Source organism: Cornus florida, unplaced genomic scaffold, assembly GCF_030987335.1.
Source record: "Cornus florida cultivar Cherokee Brave unplaced genomic scaffold, ASM3098733v1 CherokeeBrave_3.0.0_Hap2_Chr02, whole genome shotgun sequence".
NCBI lineage: Eukaryota > Viridiplantae > Streptophyta > Magnoliopsida > Cornales > Cornaceae > Cornus > Cornus florida.
Genome location: NW_026775572.1, coordinates 12184547 through 12211922, shown reverse-complemented (window position 1 = coordinate 12211922; position 27376 = coordinate 12184547). Strand labels below are relative to the sequence as shown.

General features: G+C 34.6%; 2 protein-coding genes across 3 annotated transcripts; one reads left to right on the top strand and one right to left on the bottom strand.

Annotated features, from left to right (window-relative positions):
• Window positions 1-1001: 1001 nt before the first annotated feature.
• Window positions 1002-15014, bottom strand: LOC132293636 (uncharacterized). 2 transcript variants are annotated; one of them, XM_059791188.1, is made up of 9 exons: window positions 14661-15014; window positions 13697-14092; window positions 12839-13555; window positions 10557-11922; window positions 9652-9931; window positions 9076-9183; window positions 8709-8987; window positions 4614-4757; window positions 1002-1667 (listed from the first exon to the last, which is right to left on the bottom strand). In XM_059791188.1, exons 2-9 carry the CDS (start codon window positions 14040-14042, stop codon window positions 1479-1481), a joined length of 3429 nt encoding a protein of 1142 aa, XP_059647171.1. In that variant the 5' UTR covers window positions 14043-14092; window positions 14661-15014; the 3' UTR covers window positions 1002-1478. The 2 variants fall into 2 exon arrangements, with proteins under 2 accessions (XP_059647171.1, XP_059647170.1); XM_059791187.1 differs by having other exon boundaries at window positions 12839-14092.
• A 2874-nt stretch (window positions 15015-17888) lies between these two features.
• On the top strand, window positions 17889-25997 carry LOC132293635 (uncharacterized). Its single transcript, XM_059791186.1, has 11 exons — window positions 17889-18086; window positions 18173-18251; window positions 18562-18649; window positions 18745-18897; window positions 19140-19271; window positions 20719-20851; window positions 20958-20996; window positions 21076-21150; window positions 21979-22043; window positions 24501-24591; window positions 25720-25997. The coding sequence occupies exons 1-11, from the start codon at window positions 17979-17981 to the stop codon at window positions 25771-25773; spliced, it is 1017 nt and encodes a 338-aa protein (XP_059647169.1). The 5' UTR covers window positions 17889-17978; the 3' UTR covers window positions 25774-25997.
• Window positions 25998-27376: the final 1379 nt, after the last annotated feature.

Sequence of the window (27376 nt, the reverse complement as noted above, 5' to 3'; positions counted from 1 at the left end):
CATTTGTATCAATTAAACGTAAAATACATTTTTATTTAATTTTAAAGTGTTTCACTTGCATCTTGAAAACATTTTCAAAATGCATAATATGGTGGCATAAGAAATGAATTACATTCACATACATGTATGCATATGTATATAATACATAGAAAGAGAGTAGTAAAAGTGACCTGTGGATTTATATTGACGATTAAGAAATTGAGGAAGCTCCTGCAGCAGAGGAAATAAGGGAATGACCACAATTTTTGTCTGTCTTTATATGTATATGTGTGTGTATTTATTTGTCTTGGTGAGAGTTCCGCAAGGTACAGGACGATGGCCAAGACAGCCACAACTGCTATTAAGTATAATGATCTAGGGATTTTAGATTAGCAAGTCATTTTTGCTCCAAAAGGTGTAAAATCTTATACAACTTTTCGTTCAAACGAACACTGGAAAATGAAAGGGATAATTTTTTTAAAAAAATATCCCACTTCTCTTTATTCCAATGATGTCCAAAAATACTGAAAAGAGTGCCAATTTCATCCTACTTGGGGTATCATGAAGCCCATGTAAAAAGTGAACCTCTCGCTTAGCTTTGAACATTTGAAGTAATCAATTATTGAAAAATAAATTAAAAAAATTAAAAAAAAAAAAAAAAAAATGAAGGGGACAAAAACATCTAAGGTGCGAACCAGTTTTCTGATATACGTACCTAATGGTTTCAAAACTTTATTTTATCCTTCACCTTTAGCGTCCATTACTACTACTGCAACAAGAAAACATACCAGCTCATGCCTTACCCTACTACATTAAAGCAACAAACATTTCAAGCTTCAACGCTCGGCCTTTCCACCGGGGAGGAAAAGCAACAAACATTTCAAATCAGTTGAGTTTACCCTACTACATTAAAGCAACAAACATTTCAAGCTTCAACACTCGGCCCTTCCACCGGGGAAGAAAAGCAACAAACATTTTAGATCACTTGAGTCAGGGACAGGGACAGGGCATGCTCCTGAATGTAGAGAAAGACCAAGAGCCCAGTTAAACAGGACAGCACTTCAAAACCATTAAATACCCAATAATGTTCTCACTGGGCTTGCTCCAAGCTTGAAAAAAAAAAAACTATTTCACAAGCTATTACTAAATAAACCTAAAGGAATTATCGCACATCATGTACAACAAGATTGATTCCCCTTTCCACCAGACCAAACAAATGAAAGAATCCTAGAATTACACGACGCTTGCAAGATCACATTCTTGATTACGGTAAATTGAAATACAACTCGATAATGGGGAAGGAAAGATAGATATCACCAATAAAATCAAACACACCTTTCAATGCAATTCTGCAGGCACTCCAAGGGGTAATCTGTAGACGATCGATTTAAATACAGAGCCAATTCTGATCAGGAATCAAGTGGGACAGCTTTCCTCAACAGTCAAATCCAAGGAAGGGGGAAATAGCAGCAGGTTGTTTCCACCACGGAAATCTTGGTTCAAGATGATATGGGTTCGTATGGGTAAGATAGCCATGGATGTTTTAGAGCCTCCAATGCAGAAGGGCGCTTCTTTGGGTTTATTTCAAGCAGATGACCAACAAAATCAATGAAACCCTGGTCCCCCATTGGCAATCGGTGCCTTAAGGATGTCTTTTTGGGAATTAGGTATTCCAATCTGTTGGTGTCCTGAAAAAAATCAGTAAAATGCCATCACTTTTAATAAATGAAAGAAAATTCCATCACCGCTTGAAATATTATCAATCTTGTATTTAGATTAATATTGATTTTTTTTTTTGTCCACATATCTGACCCACGCAATGGAATCAATGAAACCACCAACGTAACAACAGCAAGACTGAGGAAATATTATATCCTCTAAAAGGTCAAACAGCTACATTTATTCAATTAGATCCACATTCAAGGGATAATGTTTCCTCCAATGCCACCATCAAAATTACTATATGAATTATACATGAGGTTGGTTATGAAAAACTAAAAAAATCTTGTTCGCAAAATATCCAGAATTGATTTCTGATCCAAAACACGTGAAGATTTTAGACAATATTAGATAGGATACAGCCTTGAGTCTGACAATGAAATGTACTCATTGGAGAACTTATAAGAGAAGTGGACTCAGATGCTCATAGAAAAGGGGGCTGCATAATCTGGCTCTGTTAAATGGACTCTCCTATTTCCTTCACTTACTCGTGTCTACACGACACAACATTGGCATGGCCGCATGCGTACGGATAGATATGTATCAGACACACAAACCCAAATCGGACGCCCTATCCTTCACATGACATGATTGGAAAAGAAGAAAAATCTCAAATAATAGTAGAGATGACTTTCCCATCTATGAGAGATGGAAACCGTTTTCTTTTACTACATCCCATTTAATTTGGGTATGTTTTTATAAAACAATAACAAGACAAATAATATATTTACATCTGTAGTATTCCCCTGTCCAACTTTTGGACACATATCCTGTATCCTAAATTTGAGAATCAAGGAGGTCTGACACTGAAGACACACACCCACACCCAATACACATACCCGAGTCCAGGTAACATAGCTCTTTGGTGTTCGAAATGCTAACATGCCACAGTGCAGCTATTAAAAAGGATAGTGTTAAGTGCACTTATCACCCATCTACTATCCTTACAGTGCATCCCCTGATGTTCAATAAACTCCCTCAAGTTTAAAAGGCATGCAAATAAGGACCTCCTAACACATTAACTCGTGTTAATACCTAAATACCCTTACAACAATATTTCTTACATTATTTTAAAAAATATCCAAATGAGAAAGGACCAAATTGGACATTTGTCCATTTGATGTGGTTTTGGGTATCTGATCCCCATACACCAAAGCAGCTTTCAAAGTTCTATCTATATGGTTCCTCTTGTTTAGCCATTTTGCTCTTTTACGTTAGTCTTCCATTACCAGACCCCTCTCCTATATTTTATTCAATTTCTCAGTCCCTTCCCTCTATATTCTAGTCTTTCTAGAAGCCATCACAGTACACACCCAAGGACGCTCTCTCTCTCTCTCTCTCTCTCTCTCTCTATATATATATATATATATATATATTACAGTATATGTATACTTCTAGCAGAATTACATGCCCAAGGACGCATCCTCTCTCTCTCTCCCGGATGTATATAATCCACTAGACAAACTCTCTTCCCACACTTTCCTCGCCCATCTTTCTCTTTCATCTCTCTCCCCAACTCACTCCTCTAAAAGACTGAAACAATGGAAGAAGACAAGACCAACTCCACTTTCCAAAAATCTGAAGAAGACGAAGACATTCTCTCCGCAACCTCCCAATCCACGACCATCATGATCAAGACCAGAGTACTACTCCACGAGCCTCCATAGATCAAGATCTATTCGAATTTTTCGGTAACCTAACCTCCCAAAGCAACCACTCCGACAACATCATCTTCTGTGGAATAATCATCCCTTACGACGAAGACGAACTCAACGCGTACCTACCTAAGCGTCCAATCGGCATCTTTTCATAAATCTCAGACTGATCAGAGCTATGATAAATTGAGCAGTGAACCGGACCGGTTCGTTTGCAAGAACCGTTCCAACTCGTTCAGGTTTTGAGTTTGGAGGCGTACCAGAACAGGTCATACGGTGTCAAGTGTGAGCCGTCGCCGATTTGGAAGGTGAATATCATGACGATCACGTCGATGTCAGCAAAGTCTTGGCAGCAGGTGTTCCATGTTCGGACCGGTGAAGTTTACGCTGGAGCTGGAGATGAGTGCAATCAAGAAGAGGCAGAGCTGACGCGCTCCGGTTCCGATGTCTTTGGTGGAGCACTGGCGGTGGTCAGCGGTGAGGTAGTGAGCAGTGGAGGGAGTGGAAGGAAGAGTCAGTGGGGATTGGTCAAGCAGTTGAGATGTGGCGCCCACCTAAGCAAACGGGTTAGCAAGGTTGTTTGGTTGCATTTCGGCTTCGATGGTATAGAAACGACGGTGTTGCGTGGCAAAAATATATATTAAACTAGCTAGGGGTATTTTCAGAATGTTAAACGTGCAAAAAGAGCATAATACAATTACTATATGTCACATGTCACAAAAAGTGGTTTGAGGGGGATATTTGCACCTTTTTTCAAAATTAGGGGGTGATATGGATCATTTTAAAAAGTAGGGGGTGATCGTGTAATGTGGCGTATACTCAAGGGGTGTTAAGTGCACTTAAACCCAAAAGGATAATACTTAGTGTGCCAGCCATATTCTATTACATACTTCACCAAAAAAAACAGCTTTTTCAAGAAAAGAACACATTTCTTGCCGAGAAGTGGACCAAATAATGCAGTTGACACCATTGCAAAATCAATCATTGGCATGGGTGAATGTATACATATGAAAAGTGCATAAACGAATTTTAATGAGCTTTAAAAATGCAAGAAAAGAGAAATAAGACACTTGCTATTCAATCAGGTTTATGGTCCCCTTGTTGGATACCAAATCCCGAGGAATATCCTTCTTGTGCATACTCATAATATATCACAAAGCATTAAAATTAAATGCGATGGAGAAAGCTGACCAGTTAGATTTCCAAAAGTTAAAAAGAAAATTAATAAATAAAAACATAACAAGAAAGAAGGATTATTACCTGGTTCCGTTCATATAGCATGTGATTTTTGGAGAAATATTTGTATGTGTCTCGTCCTTTGGCAAGCATGTCTTGGTCAATGGAACCTATTATTCCAATTACCCGAGCAAGTAATGTAGCAGGTGAATCATTTTGGAAAAGGACCTGCACCATAGTAGACTTCAATTAATGTTTGAACCGTTGTGTCATAAATACTAACAGCAGGGAAATTTATCTCAAAACAAATTCAATTAAGATGAGTCTGAAGATGCTCTATATATTCATCTACATTCGGATATGAGAAACTATGTTATATTAAGACGATCCATTTCGGTATAATCCTCATTATTCTAAGAGTCAAAACATGCCAGTTACTTTCACGGTTCATATATTTGCCGATGTGAGTAGTCATAACACTAAATGTACCGTAAAATTGGCACGATATGAAAGGAATTTGTTTTACAACACATAATAAAATAGAACTCAGTACATCAAAAATTGAACATTTTCTTGGTGCTTGTTTACGTATTGCCTGTCAGCTTTTTAAACTTTTTACAAACAGGAAAGACGATGTAACAGTAGTTCTAATTTTTGACAATATATAGAACTTTAGGGGTAGGGGTCACCCAATGCACGAGTATCCCGCCATTGCAGCATCTGGGGAGGGTCAGATGTGCACAGCCCTACCTCTGCATGGAGAGGCTGTCTCCGGTTTCGAACCCATGACCTCTAGGTCACAATGGAGCAACATTCCTATTGCACCAAGGCCCACCCCTCACAGAATTTAGAACTTATGAAGTAAAATCTAAGATTTCTTAGTTTAGCAATCAATAAAAACTTTAACCACTCCAAAATTATTACCAAGCATTGGTGCCCATCAAATAAGGATACAAATATAAAAACAATTTTTTGCATTATTTTGCAAGTGACTCTCTTTAGACTCGAACCAGCAATCTTAAGCTTGGCACCATGAGGTTTAAACACTCCATAATCAATTTTTAAATTTTTTTTTTTTTTTGATAAGTCATAATCAATTTTAAAATTAATGTTCACTTCTTCTTTTCTTTTCTTTTTCTTTTTCTTTTCCTCCTTTTTTTTTTTTTTTAACTTTCTCATTCTGTTTTGATATTTTGGTGAGACAATTTCATAGAAGTTGAAAAAGAAAGCTCAAAGAAGAAAACAATCATGGAAATTGGTTGGATTTCAAAGGTAGACTCACTTGGAACCTTGCTTAGCCCAGTGCTAGTTTGATTTGAGTTGTTTTTTATGTTTTTTCTTTTTCCTTTTCTTTTTCTTTTTCTTTTTCTTTTTCGTTTTTTCGTTTTTTATTTTTTCCTAGTTAGTTAGCTGTTGGTTTAAATTTACTCAAGTGTATAATCAGTTTTAAGAGCCAATGATAATTTGGTAAGCCAAGATTTTCTTATTCCAGTAAATAAGCATAAGTATGTCAAGATTTGCTGATGTGGGTCGTAGTAGTACTAGTTTCCTTGGCTCATATTCTGGATGAATTCTGATATTGGGTTTTCATATATGCTTTTAGTAGGTATGTATAGGTTTTACCAGTCAAATTAATTCAACATCGAATTTTGAGAAGGTTTTTTGGGATTGTTTGATACATTTCTAACCCCATATGTGATGCCCTATGAAATCAAAGTGTGATACCTGACTTCTTTCTTCTTATTTTCTTTAATTTTTCTGATCTTTTTAACCCTTAAAAATCCCACAACCCAATCTGTATTAACCCCTTTCCTACCCTTAAAAATCATCTCACAAGCCCAACCTCTTCCACCTCATCATCGAACCACAGCATAATGCTATAAGAACCCAAAACTACTCTGAACTGCTATTGTTACAACACCAAGAACGGTCCCCAAACTTCTCCAGTCTAATTAAAACCTCAAAACATCGCTATTTTTTGAATTAAAGCCTCAATACCTCCACCAGCATTTAGTCAAAAAAACCAATAGAAAGTAACCCCAGAAAGCCCGTTATAATGATATCCTGATTCAAATTTTGATAGTATGCCTGAGAGAATTGCTATGCACTTGTTCTACATTAGTTTGGTATCACAGCAGATTCTGGAATCATGTTTACGTGTTTAAAAAGATTTGATTAAAGGGAAATTGACTTTTAGCCATAAAGATGAGATTCTTTTTTGAATTATAGAGCAGCTTAAGGTTATAACATGAGAGAAAAAATCTTATGTCAAATTCTTTAACCCATTGATGACGATGCAGCAGCATTCAATGCGCAAGGAGAAAATCCCAAGTAACAACAATGGTAAGAAAATTAAAATCAAAAGGACCAAGAAATCAACTACCATGCACATCCTTCTCACAGGAAACAATTCGAGGCTGCTCAAGGCAGTAAAATAAAAGAATTCCATGCTTGGACAAGAGACTTTGAAAAGGACATATACTGGAAATAATATCACACACACACACACATATATATAAAATAATAAATGAGGAGTGAGAGTTAAGAGAGAGAGAGAGATTCTAGATTTAAAGTGTTGATTGTTACTCCAGGTCGCTTGCTTCCATTGGGTATATTGGTTTGAACAATATAACGGATGAGTGTAGAATGTGGTTTGTTAAATTGAAACTAGTGGGATCAGCAAAGATGGTGGTTTGACGTTGATGAATAAGAAGATCAGGACAGTCCCGTTGAGCATGTGGCAAAAGATGAAAGCTAAGCTCCATAGAAGTACATATCCATGAATTATCACGATAACTTCTGTGAAATTTTAAACTAAAAACAGGACAGCAAGTGGATAATGGAGCATATTAAAAATATATATATGTTGTACCAAAGACTCTAAGTCAAGTTGTGCAGGACCCCTGGCAAACACCGGTTCGATTCGAAGCTGATTTAATATAAGGTGAGAGTTTCTTTGGCTGCCATTATAGAGTATGGTGTACATTCTTGGTGGTGTTTGGCATTGAGAAATATTTGAGATTGCCAATTATTAGAATATTTAGTGTCTCAATTTGGAAAAGGTCACCTAAAGTTAAAAGGCTTGATGATGCAAACTGAGGTACAAGGGTTTCATTTCTGCAACCACTAAATCAATCAAATGGATCAAATGATTCTTCTTCTAGTGTAAATTGAAACCCAAAATTACACACGTTAGGTGTTAAAATTGAAGGAAACTATTTAAAACCATTCTAAAATGAAAAGATCAAGCTACCAAGGATCAACACGGCTTAGATGATGAACCAAAAGCATCTTCAGCTACCAGCTACTATTAGAAGGAAGGTCGAAGTTGAATCACTACATTGTTACAAAATAAGTGCTAAAGGAGGCTCAATCCAAGATTGTTGATGCAAGTAGAAATATTCAAAAGGAACATGAATACAAACCAAAACCCTAACCATACTCCCTCTGTTTCCTTTTCTTCTTTTCTTTTTTCCCTTTCCTTTCTCTTCTTCTCCTTTTCTAATCTGCCCAAACCACTTTAATTGTAGAAGTAGGAAAAATAAAATGAACAAGCATACAAATAGTGTGCAGACACAGTGGGACCCATGTGGTTTAACTCTAAATCCTATGTTTCATCCCCCTGCTAAGATAGTTTTTATGGTGTTCGATGTGCCAAAATCCTAATTTCGTAGGCTCAACCTGGTTATGTTGGCAATCACAGTTCTTTGCTACTGTTAATGGAATTTCAGTTGCTCCAATGAGTTCCACAAAACATGCTCAATTTTTTTAATGTTCAAATTTCCATATCACAGATGTTTTGAAATAATCGGTGAGTTATCCAATGTTCTCATCGCAATTTTGTATGCTCTTCTTATTAAATCAGCTCTGTACGGCTTGAAAAATGCTTTTAATTCTGGTTGTGTATGTTTAGTTTGAGGCGATCATGATTCGATGTCATATCTTTATGTGGTGTAATGAGGTTATCCGGTGTATACCTATTATCATATTTCTTTTCTTATATGTGAGATGCGAATTTTTACACTGATAAGTTGCATTATAGTTCACAAGATTATTAATATAAGAAAAGAAAATCAAAGCAACAATAATAACTATATCTAATAGATCTTACAGCTCAAACTTCACGGAGAGACATAAATAAAATGCCTAAGTAAATAATTTTGGATGGAAAGAACTTACATTGCCAGTGCAAAGTTCTGCCAAGATGCAGCCAAGTGACCAAATATCTATCTTTTTATCATACGGAAGTCCCAAAATAACCTCTGGTGCACGGTAGGACCTAGATTGAACGTATGAGCAGAGATGATCTGTTTCAAAACAACTACTTCCAAGATCAATGACCTTCACCTCACATCTACTGTAGCTTTTCACCAAAATATTTTCAGGCTTCAGATCACAATGTATAAGGCCTAGACCATGCAAGAATTGAAGTGCCTCCAGACACTGCCTCGTAATCGACTGCACAGATCAATTCAAAATGAAGCTAACCACATCAATGGGGAAAAAAGATAAAGAAAACCCTCAGAAAAATTAGCACCCAACAAACCTGTAATCTTGGCATTGTGAAGTAAACCTCCCCTCCAGATTCTCTATTAAATTTATGAAATTCATATAAATTTGCCTTTAAAAGTTCACATACAATTAATAAATGCTCCTGCACATATAAAGGAAGTTAAGTAAGACAAATTTGCCATGCAATAAACATTTATAATATACTTGGAACTGATAAACAAATAAAATCATGCAGCTAAAATGCACTAGCATGAGAGGCATATCCAAACAACGTCACATGAATTGTGATTTCAAAAGGCAAATGCATTCAGAAGAAAGCAGTCAAAATTGCAATTCTTTAGTGAGCAAAGATAAAATGTGTTTGCCTCTGAGAAGCAAAATTAGCAGTAAATCGAATAGGTCAACCCTATTGGAGGTGGATGACAATACAAGTATAATATGCACCTCACCCTCACATTAAGTGCCTACTAAAAGAGGAAAAGGGATGGATCTAATACATACAGCACAAGGAGTGCATGGACAAGTACACTTACATACAGTACAAAAAAAAACATTAATGAGTAAAATAACCAAGAAGTTGTAATGGTTAATATACTAAATCTCAACTTACTCTATAATAAAAGTAATCATACAATCGGAGAATATGGTACTTGTCACCAGGATCATGCTTGTTGACAAACTTGAGGAGCTTTATCTCATCAAGGCTCTGATCAAAAAAATCTTTGTTGTTCTTTATAATCTTCACACAAACATCCATGCCAGTGTGAAGGTCGTGTGCTTGAATAGCTTTGCTGAATGCAGCGGATCCAAGATACTCAGTAACATGATAACGCCCAGCTATGACTGAATTTAAAACAACATGGAAATTTTTGTCCTCCTCGAAGCCAGTTCTGAACATCAAATAGAAGAAAACCTTGAGTTCCCGACAGAAAAATCAGTGGAAAAGAAGACAGTTAAAAGTGAGTAGCTTCTTCATTTGACAGTGTGAGAAAATCAATATAGGAGAGACGAGTGGGCAAGCAAGTATTTAGCACACACTGGAGGCACTTGAAGAGCCACATTGGTTGCAAATGTAATTTGTCCCATTCTGCTGAGAGTAGTGGACCAAGTGGTAAATCTAATCCTCACAAAAAAAAAGGTTATAATTTCGGAAGCCCTCACAAACTACTTTCAGTTTTCAGTAAATGATTTGTGAACGTAGCAGCAGCCTTAAGCCTAATATGCAAAATTATCCAATATGTAACCACAATTGTTACCTTCAGAGTTTCGACGACTTTTATAAATTTTTTATGCATGTTTTAACATGATTTACACGCACAAAAAGAAAGAAAAGAAAATGAAATTAAGATCACAATTTCAAAATCGATGAAGAGATCGTTTTGCAAATTTATGTAGATGGGGTTCAGTTCTTGTAAATGGTAGACGTTCTACGCCTAGTATGGAAAATTTCCCAGCAGATAACAAGGATTAATTAATTTATAATTCAGATGAATTTGTAGGTTAAGGAAGCCATGCCTGTTTTTCCTATGCACAATCTTAAGATTGAAGGTTTCAAATTCCTCCTCCTGAGCCTTTATCTGCTTTACTTGCTCTTGCACAGCAGTTGCCTCTTCATCCTCCAAAACCCCAGGATCTTCTTCTATTGCACCAGTAATTTTTTCATCCACTTCAATCTTGATATGCTCTCTTTCAGCATAACCATAATTTGAAAGTGTTGAGGAGGTAGAGTTTGCTGATACAACAGCATTGGCATTGTTTTCATCCCTTGAACTCCTGACAGGTGAAGAATCATTGCTTTTTCGCTTCCATGGAGCAAGCATGTCATCAGTCCCAATCAAAGTATTCAAACAGTCATCAGTTTCCTCGCTTATAACAACAGCATTGCACTTGTTTGTCCATAAAGATTTACCAGAGCCTGTCTGCACCAACTGCCCATCTCTGGGAGGCGGAAATGAAAACCCCCCATCTGTATGATTTTTTGTCTGGGTGCATGCACCCTTATCATTCCCCATTATATACTTATCAGAATCATGGCTAGTTATTCTCTGTTTATCCTTGTTTGATCTGTCAAGATATAACTTCTCTGAGTCATTTTGTGAATGTCTGGACCCACCAACACCAACATTGTGATCGTGAAAGTACTCTAAGTCTCTCTCACTACTACCTCCAACCAAACTATCCCGTGCTTCACTGCCAACATCAGCAGCGTCACTGTTAATCCCCACACCAATAGATCGAACTGAACCGTGGTGATCATCGTCCAAACAAACATCATCACGTCGAGGCCTTCCATACTCATTCAGAACTTTCCCATCTCCTAACATGATGAATTCATTTGTCTGAGTGACAAAGCCCTGCCAGACAGGTTCTGCACGCATCAAATTCAGTTCCTCTTCATCCATCAACTGTCCATCATACTGAGCTATTAAATCATTTTCATCAGTCCTCCCATACATTTCAGTCACTGACAACCCAATAGCATCATCAGAAGCATTTACTGGATCGACATTTTTGGGCTGGCTATATCGCTCACCAGAGAAGTAGGAATCCTCCTCTGCAAATGATTGATCATCATCCTCATCTTTAGTTGGACCTCTTTCTAGAGGGTCGGGAACACTCCCATGTCCCATTCCTTTTTCATTGTCACTTGGGTAATCAATTTCATGAGCCAGAAACCAGGTCTCATCTTCAATAGGTTGTCTCATGTAGCCAACATCATCGTCATCCTCATATTCATCAGAGTCCCAATACTCATTTGCATAGTCAACAGATTCGCTCAATCCATCACCAATAGTTGCAAACCCAGAAACAAGATCCGAAGCATCCTCCGCAATGCCCTGACTTACAGATAGCCAACTGCCTCCTCCAAGCCTTTTTCCACCTGGATCATCATTTCATGAATCAATACTTATTTCTTCAAATAAGGAAGGATGCAAAAATTACAATAAATAAAAATAATAAAATAAAATAAAAAACTACTGAGGACAGGAAATCTGAAAAAGGTTTATTATAAACTCTAGCACCCAATCATCGACTTTAAAAGAACATGTAACCCTTCCGGATGGAACCCAACTCGTCCCAAACAGAAATAATCTAGAATGATTTTGATTCAAAAATCAATCACAAACCTGCAACTTTATTTATCTATTTATTCTTTTGGTTTTTTTTATTGATAACAAACATCATATATTGTATGAAATCCCACCATTTTAAGTAGCCAAGCACCAATACTGATTAAAAAACATGTATTTACCAACTGACACTTAAGCTTTGTGGTTATAATTTGTTATGTAGCACAATAGATGCACACAATAAGAATGCAGAAATGAGTAAACAATTAAAATAGAAAATAAAAAATGCGGGATATGCTTATACTTCAAGTTGCACTATGAGCTATCAGGAAACTTAGACTGGTGTGAGATTCAGCATTCATAACATCTTCCACAGATTTTAACATATGATGATACCTCACACTCGTAGAAATATCAATTGTCCGGCAAGACAAAACTGCAACATAAAAGAAGTAAAACAAGAAGCAAGCACGAGCAAGTAAAGATGAAATTTTAAGTGATTTGTTTATACAGTTATACTACAAACTGCAACACAAGCTATCAGGAAGCATAACAACTCAGAGGTAAAAAAAATCATATCGCAATTACTAAAACCTAATATGTTATGACTAGAATCAAGAAGCCCGTGTAACCAAAAGACAACTGCTGTTGCTAGGTTAGAATGCAGTTCGAGGACCTCTAAGTAAGCAATAATTATGGCTGATAATATTTATCATGCGAGTAAACCTGCAGAGTTAACTTCTTGTCCGACAGGAACATCTAGAAATGACCCCATAAGGAATGTGTTGTCAGCAATGGTGAGCTTTGAACCAGGTCCATCACGCTCAAAAGTTTCCTCCCAATTAATATTCAATGGCTTGTCATCCGACTTGAGTTTAACAGGTGGCAACCTAGGTAACTCTTCTTTCTGATTCTCAGATGCAACTGTAAATCCTAAGCTGCTGATAGTCTTTTGCTCATAACTTCCTTGAGTCTTCCCAAAGTACAAAGCTCTTCCAACCTGATCCACTTGCTCTTTGATTGCAGACCTTATGTCACTGATCTCAGCTTTCTTCTTTCCTTCTTTCTTGTTACCAGTACCAAGGGCAAGGTCATAACTAGTTGATGCATCTCCTTCGGAAAATGGGAAGACGGTTTTGACCGAACAATCTTTCCATGGGTCTGCTGATGGATGTGCAGGTTCATCGCTTCTTGACCACGGGTTATCCACAAAATCATCTTTAGAACATGCACCACTGGTCTTATGTTGCTGATCAAGTTCCTTAAGCTCACTAATTTCAATTCTCTCACGCTTTTGTTCCAGATTGACTTTGAGAGTACTTCCAAGCCATGATGTTCTCCTTTCACCAGAAAATTTTATTTCTTCTCCAGATTTTGCATTGACTTTACCCATATCAGAAACCTCAGCTGGAAGAATCCTTGATTTTCCAGAAACCTGAAACTCTGAAAAATTGTTTATGTTAGTGTCACCATCATTCGGGTAAGGATTAACCGAACCATTGCTGGGATTGAACTTCCATGAATACAAATCAATCACAGTATCCTCTAAACCTTTAGAAAATACAAAGTTCTTCTCACTCGTACCATCAAATTCATTAGGTTTAATTCTGTCCCCAACAGAGGCAACATTTTTCCATTTGGTCTCGGACCCATTTCTCTCAGTCTTACATTCTATCTCTTTAACAATAAGTTCCTTCGAAACTTCACTACCGCTTCGAGAACTTTTTCCTTGGTTTTCCGCAGCTGGTTTGTCACCATTCTCTTCTCCCAACAACTTAACCGAGTCCTCTTCTTCAAGGGCAAGTTTTCGAAGGGATTCGTTTATATCAGGGCGGTCACTGAGCTCACTGCGCAAAACAGCCTCAGCCTTCGTAAACTTGTTCCTTCGCAGAAAGTCTAGGATGTGGTCAACCGAGCTAGAGTCTGTCATAGTGAACTGTTAGAAGCCTTTGAGCAGGTACTAGGAAAAGTCCAGCAAATCTGAAATGAACCAATAATAAGCTAACTGTATTACAAACCCAACTCAATTTCAAATTGTATGTTACAGTAACAGAACCATAAATAAATAGGATAAAATCAACTCATTGTTGAAGAAGCCACAAACCCCTACTAATCAATCAATATATATTTTTGCTTACATTGCAAAATAGATGGTACAATTGGTCCACTAAACTGTCACTATTTCCCTACTATAAGTTGTTTGTCCAGAAAATGGGAGAAAATCAAAAAAATCAAAATCAAAAAATCAAAAGAAGCGAGCCTCACCGAATAGCCTAGAGATTTGGATTCCAGATTTTAAAAAGCTAAACTTCAAGCTGTGTGGAGCGACGGTGAGTGATATTTTGGAATAATAATAATAAAATCCAATATCGTACTTCAATTCTCTTTTTCAGACATTTTCTAGGTAACAGACGGAAAACCCTAGAAAATTTTCCGAGCAATAAACACAAGCAGCAACACAAATCCATTAGATTTCAAAGATCTACAAAGAATAAGCAAAACCCTAGAAATTTAAAACTCAGACAATAAATTTGATCAGAAATCTTACAGATCGATGGAGATGTATGTGGAGTGCGAAAATCGAGGAGGGTACAGAAAGATTTCTCTGATGCCAAACAGGGAGGAGTCTCGTCGGCTATTGATTCGGATTCCATCGCCAGCACAAACCAACAATGTCTCCAAACATTGATTTTAGTGACAATGTCTCAAACCACTTCAGACTACGAACGCAATACAATAAAAAATGAGGGTTTGGTTGTCTTGATTTTCACCTTCTTGGTTATGAGTTTGTTTGGTTTGTGTTTGGTTTGGTTTGGCTTCTCTTTCCTTCGGCCTGCAATTCTCAGGCCTAGCATGGCATTGGAGCCAAAGAAAATAATTATTAAACAATTAAAAAAAATTGAGAATTATGAAAACAAACTGTGATAGAATAGTTAACAGGTGGTTGTATTCCTTGGATTATTACCGTTGGATTTCTCATTGTGATCCACAACTGATGATGGTAGTCTCATCCAACGGCGGATTATGTTTGAACTTTATTTTCCTTTTCTCTTTTTCTGTTTTTAACTATTCTTATGGATTAATTAACAAGTACTAGTAAAAGATACTAGGATATAAATAAGTCCACCATCCGTATATTCCACTATCCTGCTACATTTAGAATGAGAAATAAGTCGGATGCCATTATGTCACCAAATTTTTTCTTTTCTTTTTCTTTTCCTTTTTTTTTTTTTTTTTTTTTTTGTGGCCATTTTCACTCATCTTTTGTTATTTTCTTTTTTCTTTCCTTTTCTTTTAAGGATTAAATTATGATGATAATTTTAACTACTGAGAGGTAACACTTTAATAAATGCGTCTCATTGCTTAATACAATAAAGCTTCATAACATTGAAGGATATTAAATAATGTGAGGTTGGGGTTGTTGAATTTAAATTAGAATAAATTGCACTAACCTTTTATGAGTTTTAAACAAACCTATATATTTTAACATTATTATTTAGACCAAAAAAAATAAAATAAAATAAATTACTGAGAGTTTAAAAAGTCAATTATATATTTATATTTATTTTGTTATTTTGTTATAAAATATAAAATTATTATTGTCTTTTTATACAAGTGATGAGCAATTTGTCATTTTATAAAATTTTAGAGGTGAAATCTTATGGGAGGTCAAAGTAAAAAATGTTGAACACTCTCCATGTGTGTAAGGTTTTGTAACTCGAATTCGATGTGCAAGTAGTGTTATAGGATAAGTGAATAAGTTTAGAAATATTTGGAACTAGTTCAATTATTTCTTTAATAAGTTAGACGTGAAAGTTGAAAACTTGTATAGTAACTCGTTGTAAGTAAGTGAATAATTGCTGTCTAATAAGGAATCGGGTATGAAAACTCTATAAATAGATGTGGTGTTGAGAAGAAAAAATAGTAGTGATAAATAATTGCAAGTGGAGTAAGTGATTTGAATTTGTGAGATGAGAAAGAGTATGTAACCAACTTATTGAAATAAAAATTATTGTATGTGTTTTTATCTTTTATATTGGTCAACATCTCATAGTCATTTACCATTAAATGACCATATTGTAAAAAGTGCAACCATAGTAGATAAATATAGAAGTATGATATTAATACAATACTCCGAGCTATTTTTATCCATTTTGAAATTACTTAGATAAAATTTTAAAGGAAAAATTTATTATTTGTTTATGCTTTTTGCCTTGTTGTAAGTTTTAAGTAAAACTAAAATCAAAATGATATATTTATTTGTGAACTAAATCAGCGTGCAACAATTTCATCATTGATCTGAAAATGATACAAATATACAAATATAATAATGCATATAGTTGTGTATAGAGTGTTAAAGCTGGCTTAACCTATTCCACCAACATCCCATTTTTTTTCTTAGAATGAAATAAATTCCTCCCAATCTTATCTTTTGATAGCTCCAGTCAAACTTATTTTTGAATAAAAGCGATATATATATATATATATATATATATATATATATATTTCATTTATTTTAAATATAATCCTCACCCGATTCATGTTTTTATCTTATTCATTTTAATGGAATACTTTATAATATTATTATAAATTTTTAAGGTTGTTCTCGCCATAAACCTGCATCGTTAATGCTACAATTCAAAATACTCCAGGAGTATATATTCAATGAATAAGTATGAATGCTAACAATGTGAATATCCTAGTGATAGCTTATTTCTTGATTGATTTGTCAAATTGCATTATGAATTAATTTCAAAATAAGTTTTTATAATACTTCATTTAAAAGTTTTTTCAAGTAACATTTTTCCATTTTGTAATGACATAGTTTACAATCTCACCCCTTGCCTTTTCTTATATTTAACTTATATGACATGTTAAAATTTTGTAAGTTAAGTAACAATGGAACTAATGTTTATATAAAATATAGACAAGGCCGGGACGAATTCACCGCCATATGATTGATCAGCGATTATTAACAATTTTATTCAGTTTTAGCCAATTCATCAATTATTTTGTACTTTTAGACCCGTTTGACATGTGGTTTGATATTGATTTTGGTGTTTTGTTATTTTAAATACATTAAACAATAGAAAGTCACATGAATTTTTTTTTTTTATAATTTTACAATAAGATTCAAAATTATAAAACTTTAAATATCTATGATTTAATATAGATTTTCATTATATAAATATCTATGATTTTTCCCACACTTTAGTAAGGGTAAAGTGCAAAAAATAAATCACCGGTATTAAAAAAAAAAAAAAATCTATATTAAGTAAATAAGAGCATTTTATTTTATTTTATCAATTTGAAGACTAAAATGCCTAAGATCCCCTTAAGTAAAAAATAATAAAATAAAATAAATAATTATTAATTATTAATGGTATTTTTGAGTTTTAATAAATCAATTTTTTGATCAAAATTGATAGTAAGAGATAATTTTTACATATTTTCAAATGTTATTAATTTACATGCACATAGTTTTTTTTTTTTCCCAAATTTTTACACAACAGATTTTATTTATTTATTTATTTTTGCACTTTACACTTTTAATAATGCATATTTCAGGAAATTATTGTGTTTTTGGCCTCTCAGAAGGTTTAAGGCGCCCTCTGGCATTGTGTTCTTTTGTTTATTTGCGTTTCGCTCCCTTTTTTAGCGTTTTTAATAAAATCTTACTTATAAAAAAAAAAAATAATAATGCATATTTCTTTCAGTCCATAAAACAAATTACTATATTTTACATAACTCACGTAGCAGAAATATATTTTTCGCTAATAATGCGGATTCATCCTGGGCCTATTGTTGGCGTTGTGGACTCTAGTGAGTCGCAGGCTCACTCTCACTTCCAGTTCCAGGTTTGAAGATGGCCGCTGCTACAGCACCGCCCCTATGCGCCCTTCAATTCCATCATCATCATCACCGTCCCCTCTACTCCCTGGCTCCCCCAACCCCCAAATTCATCTACCACCCAGTACTATTCACTAACCTCTTTCTTTCTTCTTATTTTCATGGAATATATTGTCTCAATCTAAAGAAACAATGCTTAAAATATTGCAGATTTTAAGGTCACCTTGGCGTTATAGTGGTCTTGGGCTTCTGGGTTGTCCTCAGGCCGCCATTTCAGCACAAGCACAAGGTTATTGCATTCTTTACCGTTCCTTATCTCTCACACATTTCTTCTACTTTCGGCTTTTGGGTTTAATTTCCCCTCCGTTTGTTTGCCAAGATAGTGGAGGAAAAGGAAAGAAAACACAAGTTTTGAGTCTCTTAACGATTTTCTGTTATGTCTGTTTACTTGAAATCAGGTTAAAAAAAATAAAAATAAAAAAAATAACCCTTAATCAAGTCAAATTGTGTATTAGCCTAGTTGGTTATTGCGAATTAAAATTTTAACATTTCAATGCAAATAAGATAATCCCATAGAGCTTTACAAATAAAGTTTACAGGTACTTTTGATCCTGAGCTTCGGTCAGTGCTTCAACTTGCAACAGACTCCGAGTTGTATGAGCTTGAAAGAATCCTTTTTGGTCCAAGGTTGATATGTGTGTATATTTGTATTGTTTTCCGTCAGAATATACCAATAATGTTGTTTCATATCATCTTATAATGACATTATTTACCAATTTCAGTTACTTCAGTCCTTTGTTAAAGTCGATAACACAACAACAAGCAGATGTTGACTACCACATGATCAAAGAAGACCCTGAAGAGCGAGATGATTTCATTGCAATTCTTGAATCACGATTCCTGTTCCTCGCAGCTGATGCCCGCTCTACATTAAGGTTATTGAATTACCAAGCTAATGATAGGCTAGTTTTGGGCTATTTAATGACTAACTACCAAATTTAGTTTAGTCAATGCCAACTTGTATTTTTCTTGGGTGAATTTGTACATAAATACGAATCTAAAGTTAATTTTCAAGTTTATTTTAAATTAATTGTTGAAAATTTTGGTGATTGTTTGTGGAATTTTATTCTGAATTTTTTTTTCTTAGTAAACTAGATACATTTGGTATTCTTGATAGGGGTTGGAGGCCATCATATAGAAATGTCTTGCTTGGTGTGAGGAAAAAATTAAACATTCCCTGTTCAAGCAAATTATCAACGGAAGACTTAGAAGTAGAGATTTTTCTTCATCTGTTGCAGGACAACTCAAGGTACTTTTCGTCATCGGGTCTAATTTATTTTTATCATGATATTTGTTTCAAGTGTTTGTTCTGGTGATTTTTAATGACGGAGAGCTTGAACCGTAAGTGGCCTTGTTTTTCTTTATTTCTTTCTCTCTCTCTTTTTTTTTTGATAAGTGAAGTTGCCCAAAGATTTTCATTCAGAATTATAGCAGGCCAATGAACATGTTAATAGCATGGGCAGAATTGAGACAGGGATGTTCATTAGATAAAATAACAGACTGTAGTATCAGCCAAATTAGAATAAAATGACAGTGAGTCATTCAAAGGACTGCAAGTGAGATTGTGATAAAAGATATGATGCCTAATGTTCCAACACGATATGTGATCCCACATATGATGACTTCTTGTAAAAGAATTCTTGGAGCTGACTACTAAAAGTTTTAAAAAGTGTTCATTTATTTATGCCTTATCTTGACTTATATAGGTTGACATTTTGGTTGATTTAGGTTTCTACAACATAGGCTTGTCAAAATTGATCTTGTAATTGCATGTCACATGTTAAAAGATTTAGGTTTGAGTAGTTTAAGTAATCAAACCAAAGTCATTCCAGTAGAATCAGAGAACTATGTTATGCATTTCATATTGATGTAATTGTTCTAAATTGGTCCCCGAGCTTTGAATATGCAATATATACAGGCAATAACTAGATCACACTGCATAATAGGCACACGATGACTAGTTTCATCAGAATTAGTTCTTTTGGATCATCGGTTCTCCTTATTATTGTATCCCAATCTAAATCACACATAAAACTGTAGTGATTTTAATTTTAATGCATCGATATACTAATTGGCTGCCAATTTAATTACATAAACTGTAGCCACTCATGTGTTTGTTCTAATGGGTATACATTGGATTTATCCTTTCTCTTTTGCTTCCTTGTTCTAATAACAAAACATTATTTTTCATAAATGAAAAACATATATTGAAAGATAAAGAATCGGACACTTGTTTGGAATTTGAGAGTGTTTTGACTAGAAAGGGAGAAGAATGAAAGAGATGGGGGCTGTGACCTTCTATTATTATTATTTTCTTCTTATTCCTTTTAACTGAATAAGTTATAGTGTCTCAATTTTGCATAGAAACTGATATTTGGCATCATGGCATGGTACTGGTCATACCAACTTGCTTCTAGCTGACAGTGAGATGCATTGGTCATTACATTTTGGCATTTTCAAAACTCAGCCAATATCCTAATAATTTGCAAATAACTGTTTAGAACGTGCTATTATATTGTGAACCTCTTCTTTTGTCACTTTCCCTCTTTTGTGAATGCCAGAGTTAATCTTTGTTTTCCCCAGCTACTGTGATATTTTAATGTGCTAGCTTCGCTATCACTTCCTAAAAATGCTTATCAGCAATTTTGTTATGTATAACCTCTTTATGATTCAGCGCATGTTATTGCCTCATGTAGGGAAGAATCAGGAACCTTCCCGAAGTCTCGGGAAAGCTACAAGACTTCTAGCAATCATAGTAGCTTAGAATTTGGACTTAGTCAGTCAAAGGTACAATCTGTTGCTGAGGAGTTCCGTTCAATTATTTTGAAGGTATGGCCACGCACGCTATAATGATTTGGTTTAGTTTATGATTTTTTGTGACTCTCTCTTGTTTAACTTCTTTTGGTCTCCGTTTAACTGGATCTGTGTATTCTAGGGTGGTGGGATACTTACACTAGGGAAAATATATCAGTTGGTAAGAGAATGATCCACACGATTTTACTATAGTTTGGTTCCTTAATTGCAATTATAAGCTTGTTTCCTTGCTGTGGTAGTTTGCAAGGAGATTGTCCGGAAAGATGGTCTTAGAAGCTGCTAACTATCGGATAAAGAATGAAGTTATCAAAAAGGTATGTGATTGACATTGTAGCTATTTGAAGTATAGATGAGAGTCATGTTCTGGTAAAGTTAAGTGGGTGTTCAACCACTATTCTATTTATCATGGTCCTAAACTATATTCAAATGCAATTTTTTTTTTACTACATAAATATCCACATTCTATGCAATGGATTGATTAGGGTTCTGCAGCACACATGAGATTTATTTATTTTTTCTTTTCTCATTTGTTTGTGTCAAGTACATGCAACAAGTAATGGATTCGGGCAGCATTCTTCATAATGCGATTATTAGAATTTTCTGAAACCCTGAAAGTTTGTGGATCTCTTAATAGTTCTAGACAAACTATAATATAAATTCATTACGACTTAATTGTTTGCGAAGGATTTTTCCTCCCTCCCTCTCTTTGTTATTTCTTATTTTTTAATAGGAGTTCCTGAAGGATTTTGTTAGTACATAGAATACGAAGTTCTATGGCTTGACCAGAAAAGATAAAACGAACAAAAGGTCTATGGTTAACCATATATTAATAATACAAGGCTACAAGCTAATGGATGGTTGTAAGTTTTTATCAATTTTTGCTGATATTGTTAACAAGAACTTGTTCTAATGTTGTAAATTTTTTTTGTATTTCAGTGATCATTATAATATTATTTTAGCAGCTCCACAAGAGGAAATCTAACCGTAGCATAATACGTGCATATTTTTGGTTACATACTTCAGAGGCAATTAATTTCCAAAATAAATAAATAATAATAATAACAGAACTGTAGAGACAATTTTTTTAGATGTCTGATTGCATTTTTTATACTCAGATTTCTTATGCTTTTCATTATGAACAGGGTGCTGCAGGTGCTGCATCACGATATCTGGGGCTTAGGAGCATGATGGTGTTACTTGGCCCGATGTATTGGCTCTTCTGTGCTGCTATTATTGTGATAAATTTCTGTGTCCTGAAGTTAATTTTTTGTTTTCTCATGCCTTCCCTGTCTTTTAGTTTGTCAATGCATCATATCGGCTATTTTCTCTAGACTCTACATATTAAAAACTAGGTGAAGTTCTTGTTAACAAAGAGGATTCTTTTTTAACGAAGAGGATATCATAATGATGCAAATCCATGTGCTGAACAAATTGTTCTCACAGGGACAATAATTAATGTGTTTGTAACTCTTTTTTTTCATTGTCTTGACAAAGAACTCCCACAATGCTCTTGGAGAGACTCGACCCGCTGCCTTTCACTTTGAAAGGAGAGGGGTTACAACTAGGTAACCACCAGGCCACAGACCTTGGTATATAGTAACTTACCTAACAAAAGTTAGTGCTGGACTATAGTAGGATATAAAGCTTCTAGAATCCGTTGTTGGAAATTGGAACCTTCTAAATTCTTCTCCCCTTTTAGTGCTTTCAACATAGTTCTTTGAACTTTTGGACTTAATGTGGATGATGGAGGCTGTTTTTAGTTATGGTGTGGCTTTACAAGTTGACCTATAAACTGATGTAATATGATTTGCGGTGGTGGTATGACACCACCATACCATGATGCAGGAAAGTACTTAAATATTTTTTAAAAAAATGTTTCTTATTTATTTATTTATTTTTATGGTGGATTAAGGTTAGGTTAAGCTGCTAAAGATGTTATAGCACAGTAGTAAAATTGTAGGCATAATATCTAAATGGGATTTGGTGTAGGTTAGGGGTTCAATTCTTATCAGGGTCTATGGTTCTGGAAAGCTTGTTGAGTCGGCATTTGAAAACGCTGAAGAAAGCTTGCAGATTTTACAGATAAAAATAATTAAAATAGGATTTTTGATTTGAAGGTGATAGTTATTGGATCTATAGAGCACAACTAATTATCAATTTGAGTACTAAGGCTTAGATGGTTGGGAAACAGTTCGATTATGGAACTAGGATTTTGGGACAAAAAGCACTGAATGGTGCATTTGAAAATTCTATGAATGATATGCTCGTGTGCTGTAATGGGAGCTGATATTTGCGTGCATATAAAGTTGGGGATTATGTTTGTACCATTCCATCCATCCTAACACTTTGCACCAATGGCACCAACACATGATAATGTCTCTTGTGCATGGTTGTCTGTGTAGATACATTTGATCCTCGAATAATTAATAAGTGATCTTTAGTAATTCTAATAATTGATGATTTTTGGGGGAACCAAATTGGTTCAACAGTGTAATTTCTTTTTATTACCTAATAAAATTTAATTACATATCAATTATTGAAATGTAAATATACAATAATGTGAAAAGACACAAAAAATTCTACTAATCAAACACATAATATGAGTTGCCTAGTTGATTACTAGATAATGTTGATTTTTCTTTCTTTTGTTTTTTGCCTTTGAATTTGCTAGAGTTAGTGAATATGAAAATGTTAGAAATTTTGTGGAGAAGATACGTAATATTTTATTCATTTATGTCTTGTAAGAAGTTAAAAGTGTTTTTGGCTAATCATAATTGGAAAAAAATTAATACTTAATAATTCTACAAATTTTATGATTTAGTTTCCTATTATTAATTGTCAGAGATGGCACAAACGCTTGCACAAGTACACATGGCTGAATGTAACATAAATGACTTTAGTGAACATGCATTCTAGATCATGTCAAATCTTACTTCAGCATTTTTTTCTGGTAAACCCCACCCCACTTCCCCCTCAAAAAAAAAAAAAATAATAAATAATAATAATAATAATAATAATAATAATAATTCAAATCATGGGTCAACCCTGTTGTCCTTCTCGTGTTTGACCTATTTTTTCATCATAGGGATGACTGGAGGATGTACTAGACTTTTAACCACCGAAGAGTCCTTTTACTCTGCTGAAATCTTTTTAATGCCATGCACACTGCTTAAAACGGAATCCATATTGACTTGTTCTCCGCCTCAAGCTGTGTTCTTATTGGCTTCACCATGATAGCCTTGGACTAATATGGTATTACTCTTTCATCATGTCTGCATCACCAGTGACAACTTTGGTCTTCATTGTGATGCTTGACGTTTTGTTTGTTGAAAATCTAATGTGGTTTGATACTCAATTGGATATAATGGCATTGGACCTGAACTAGCATCAATTGCCCTTTGTATTTAATTTATGTATGATTTTTGTGTGAAGATGCTCATTTGACATCATTTACTAAACTTTATCCTTATCTAGTTCACAATAGGTATGCAATAGCCAATTTGAAGATATAATTTTAGTGTTTTCTTGCACCTTTTGTTATCCTTTTGAGTTTAGTTACTTGAGCCTAATGTTTCAAAAACCAAAAACATACATTAATTTTTTATTCAATATCATGGAAGAAAAACAAGAAAGGCGCTGACAGCCTACTGGTTGGCTCCTGCAGGCTATGGGGTACATTTCTGGCAGATGTTGTCATTCAAATGCTTGGAACCGATTATGCTAGAATCCTGCGAGCAATTTATGCATTTGCACAGGTAATCAATTATCGTCATACTTATATAGTTATATGCTCTTAGATTTGTCAGCATGTGCGAGTTGAGGTTTGGTTCTAGTAGAGGTATAGAGCCTACACTGATCTGATAATAATTGAGGATGATGTAGCTGTAAGCCCTCACATTGTTGGACATATGATCCTCAATTTTGGGCCATGGGTCCAGCTGTGTGGTTTCCAGTGTGATCTAGGTGTATCCTGATAGATCTACTCTTGTCTAACCCTGACTTCAATTTCAATGCAGGGTGACTAGACCTTATATAAGTTTTAATTCAGTTATTAACTTGGGGTGTGTTTGGTTGTGCAGAATTGGGACTGATTTGGAATTCCAAATATGTAGAATTGCAATTCATGGATCAAGTTTGGAATTCATTTGGAATTAAATCCTAAACCCAACTTTCTTATTTGAAGAAACTGTTCATTTGAAATTGAAAATCAAAAGTTTATTACTAATCCAACACACACACACACACCCCTACCTCTTATATACAGATGCAGCTCGCACACGCATACAAGTACATTTACACAATAAATTTTTTTGTTCTCTTCTTTCAGAGCTGTTGACCAACTTAATGTCTAACACCATATAAATAAATAAAGATCCTAATTCTTAATACAGATACAAACAAGATTCATTTTGTCAAAGAACACCCGTCAATTAAATTGTTTCACTTTTACCCATCAAGGAGTACTAGTTACTTTTACCCATCAAAGATCCTATATGTGTATATGTATATGTATGTATGAACGTATACCTTAGCACTATATATGTATTTCATTTTGTGTTCAAATAATTTTATGCATGTAAAACTTATTATTATTTGAGTTCTAAGTGGGTTTAAAATTAAAACATCTGCCTTAGGAATTGGGACGTGTGCGTTTCAAATTGAATTCCAATTCCATACCTAATTCTATAAACACCAAACAACATATTGAAATTAGGATCTCTGGTTCCAATTCTAAAGCCCCAATTCTATGCAACTGGATGCACCACAATACATATTGTCATTTTTTAGATGTGGTTAGGACTAGTTCCAAATCAAAATCCTTATATGCTTGTAGATATATTGTTTTCTTTTTCTGCTACTGAATTAGTTCTTTTTTGCTTCAGATTCGTATCACTCGCACATATAGGTTACCATCTGACTTCAACGGAGGAAATTAGTCTTTGAAGGTCGGATTCTAAACCTCTTCCACTATTGAATTGAGAGCTTCATTTGATTCTTGAGCTGCAACAGTGAGTAGAATAGTTTTAGGGTTCTGTGAAAATCCTTTTTGTCAATATTGTATATATTGTTAAAATTAAGAGAGGCTGATGACCATATAATGAATTGTACAAGTTACTAATCTTGTTTTTAGAATAATATTGGAGGATTGTTGGTGTACAAATATATGAATAATGTCTTTCCCGTCTTCGTGGACTCTTAGCAGAGAAAAAAGAAAAAGAAAAAAGGGAGGACCACGCTTCACTTTAAGCCAACAATGGGAGTGTTATAAGGCATTTTAGCACTTACTTGCCTAAACCAAGCAGGAATAATCAATCCATTCTTAGACATAACCTTACCTTTAATTTGAGCGGTTAGGACTAGTTTAATTGGAAAAGGCTTAGCTTAACTTACCAAAAAAAATAAAAAAAATAAAGGCTTGGCTTAGCTTAGCTAACAACCAATCTTTATAAAGCACTAATATGGTTTACTAATAATAATCATAGCATATAAAGGTTTATTCATGCTTGTTTTGTAAAGTCAAGCTTTCTTCTCATCCATCCATTAATGCTTACATTTCATCTTCATTATTATCCTTCTTGTACATTTAGGTTTTGATCTTCAGTCATTTATTTAGTCCTTACCATTCAAATATTATTCTTTAATAATTCCTTTGAAATATGCAAGGTGTGTGCTTTATTTTTTTTATAATTTTTTTTCCTTAATGGGACATATGCAAAGACATTTTGATGCGTCTTCTTTACCTTAGTACACCCATCATTGTTGGTATGAAAAAGTTCTCAATTCAAATTTATGATACGTCATATGTGTGTGTGTGTTTTGTGTGTAGGTAAGACATATTTGTTATGTAATAATGAAGACTAACATGTTCCCTAACAAAAATCTGAATCACTAAAAACAAAGCTAAAAGAACACACAGGTGGAGTGGGGAGGCCAAGAGATAAGGAAAAGGAGCCAAAACAGAAAAAATCAAAACCTCTCACAATCGGAATCAAAGAGGTGGGGAACACAAAATCAAAGCACAAATAATCAAATATCAATCTGTCAATCTATATATTATTTTGATAAGGATGATTACTTCAATTATGATACATTATAGTTCCACGTCTATAAATATCCTATTATTATTATTATAAAGAGCTAAATGAAATCTTATTATTGGTCCGCCGTCTATAAATATCCTGTATTATTGCACCCTCCTCGGTATGTTAAAACTCTTTTTTTTTTTCTTTTTTTTTCTTTTTTTTTTTTGTCTCTGACTTCATTATTGAGCCAAAACTTTGAGGGATATAATAAAATTACAAAACTATTATTTACTACTACTATATCATACATGGGCTGGAAAATAATCAGGATATTTTCTAAAGAATCTGGGCCAGCGCCACAATACACTACTATGCTAGACCAAGATTTGTGGGTTGGGCTAATTGAAATTGGGTTCAAGATTTGTGGGTTGGACTAAAATTTCAAAATTCGGGCTTGAGTACACACTATTGTCAATGAACATACGACCAGTTGCGTGATTCATATTAAATGTATCGC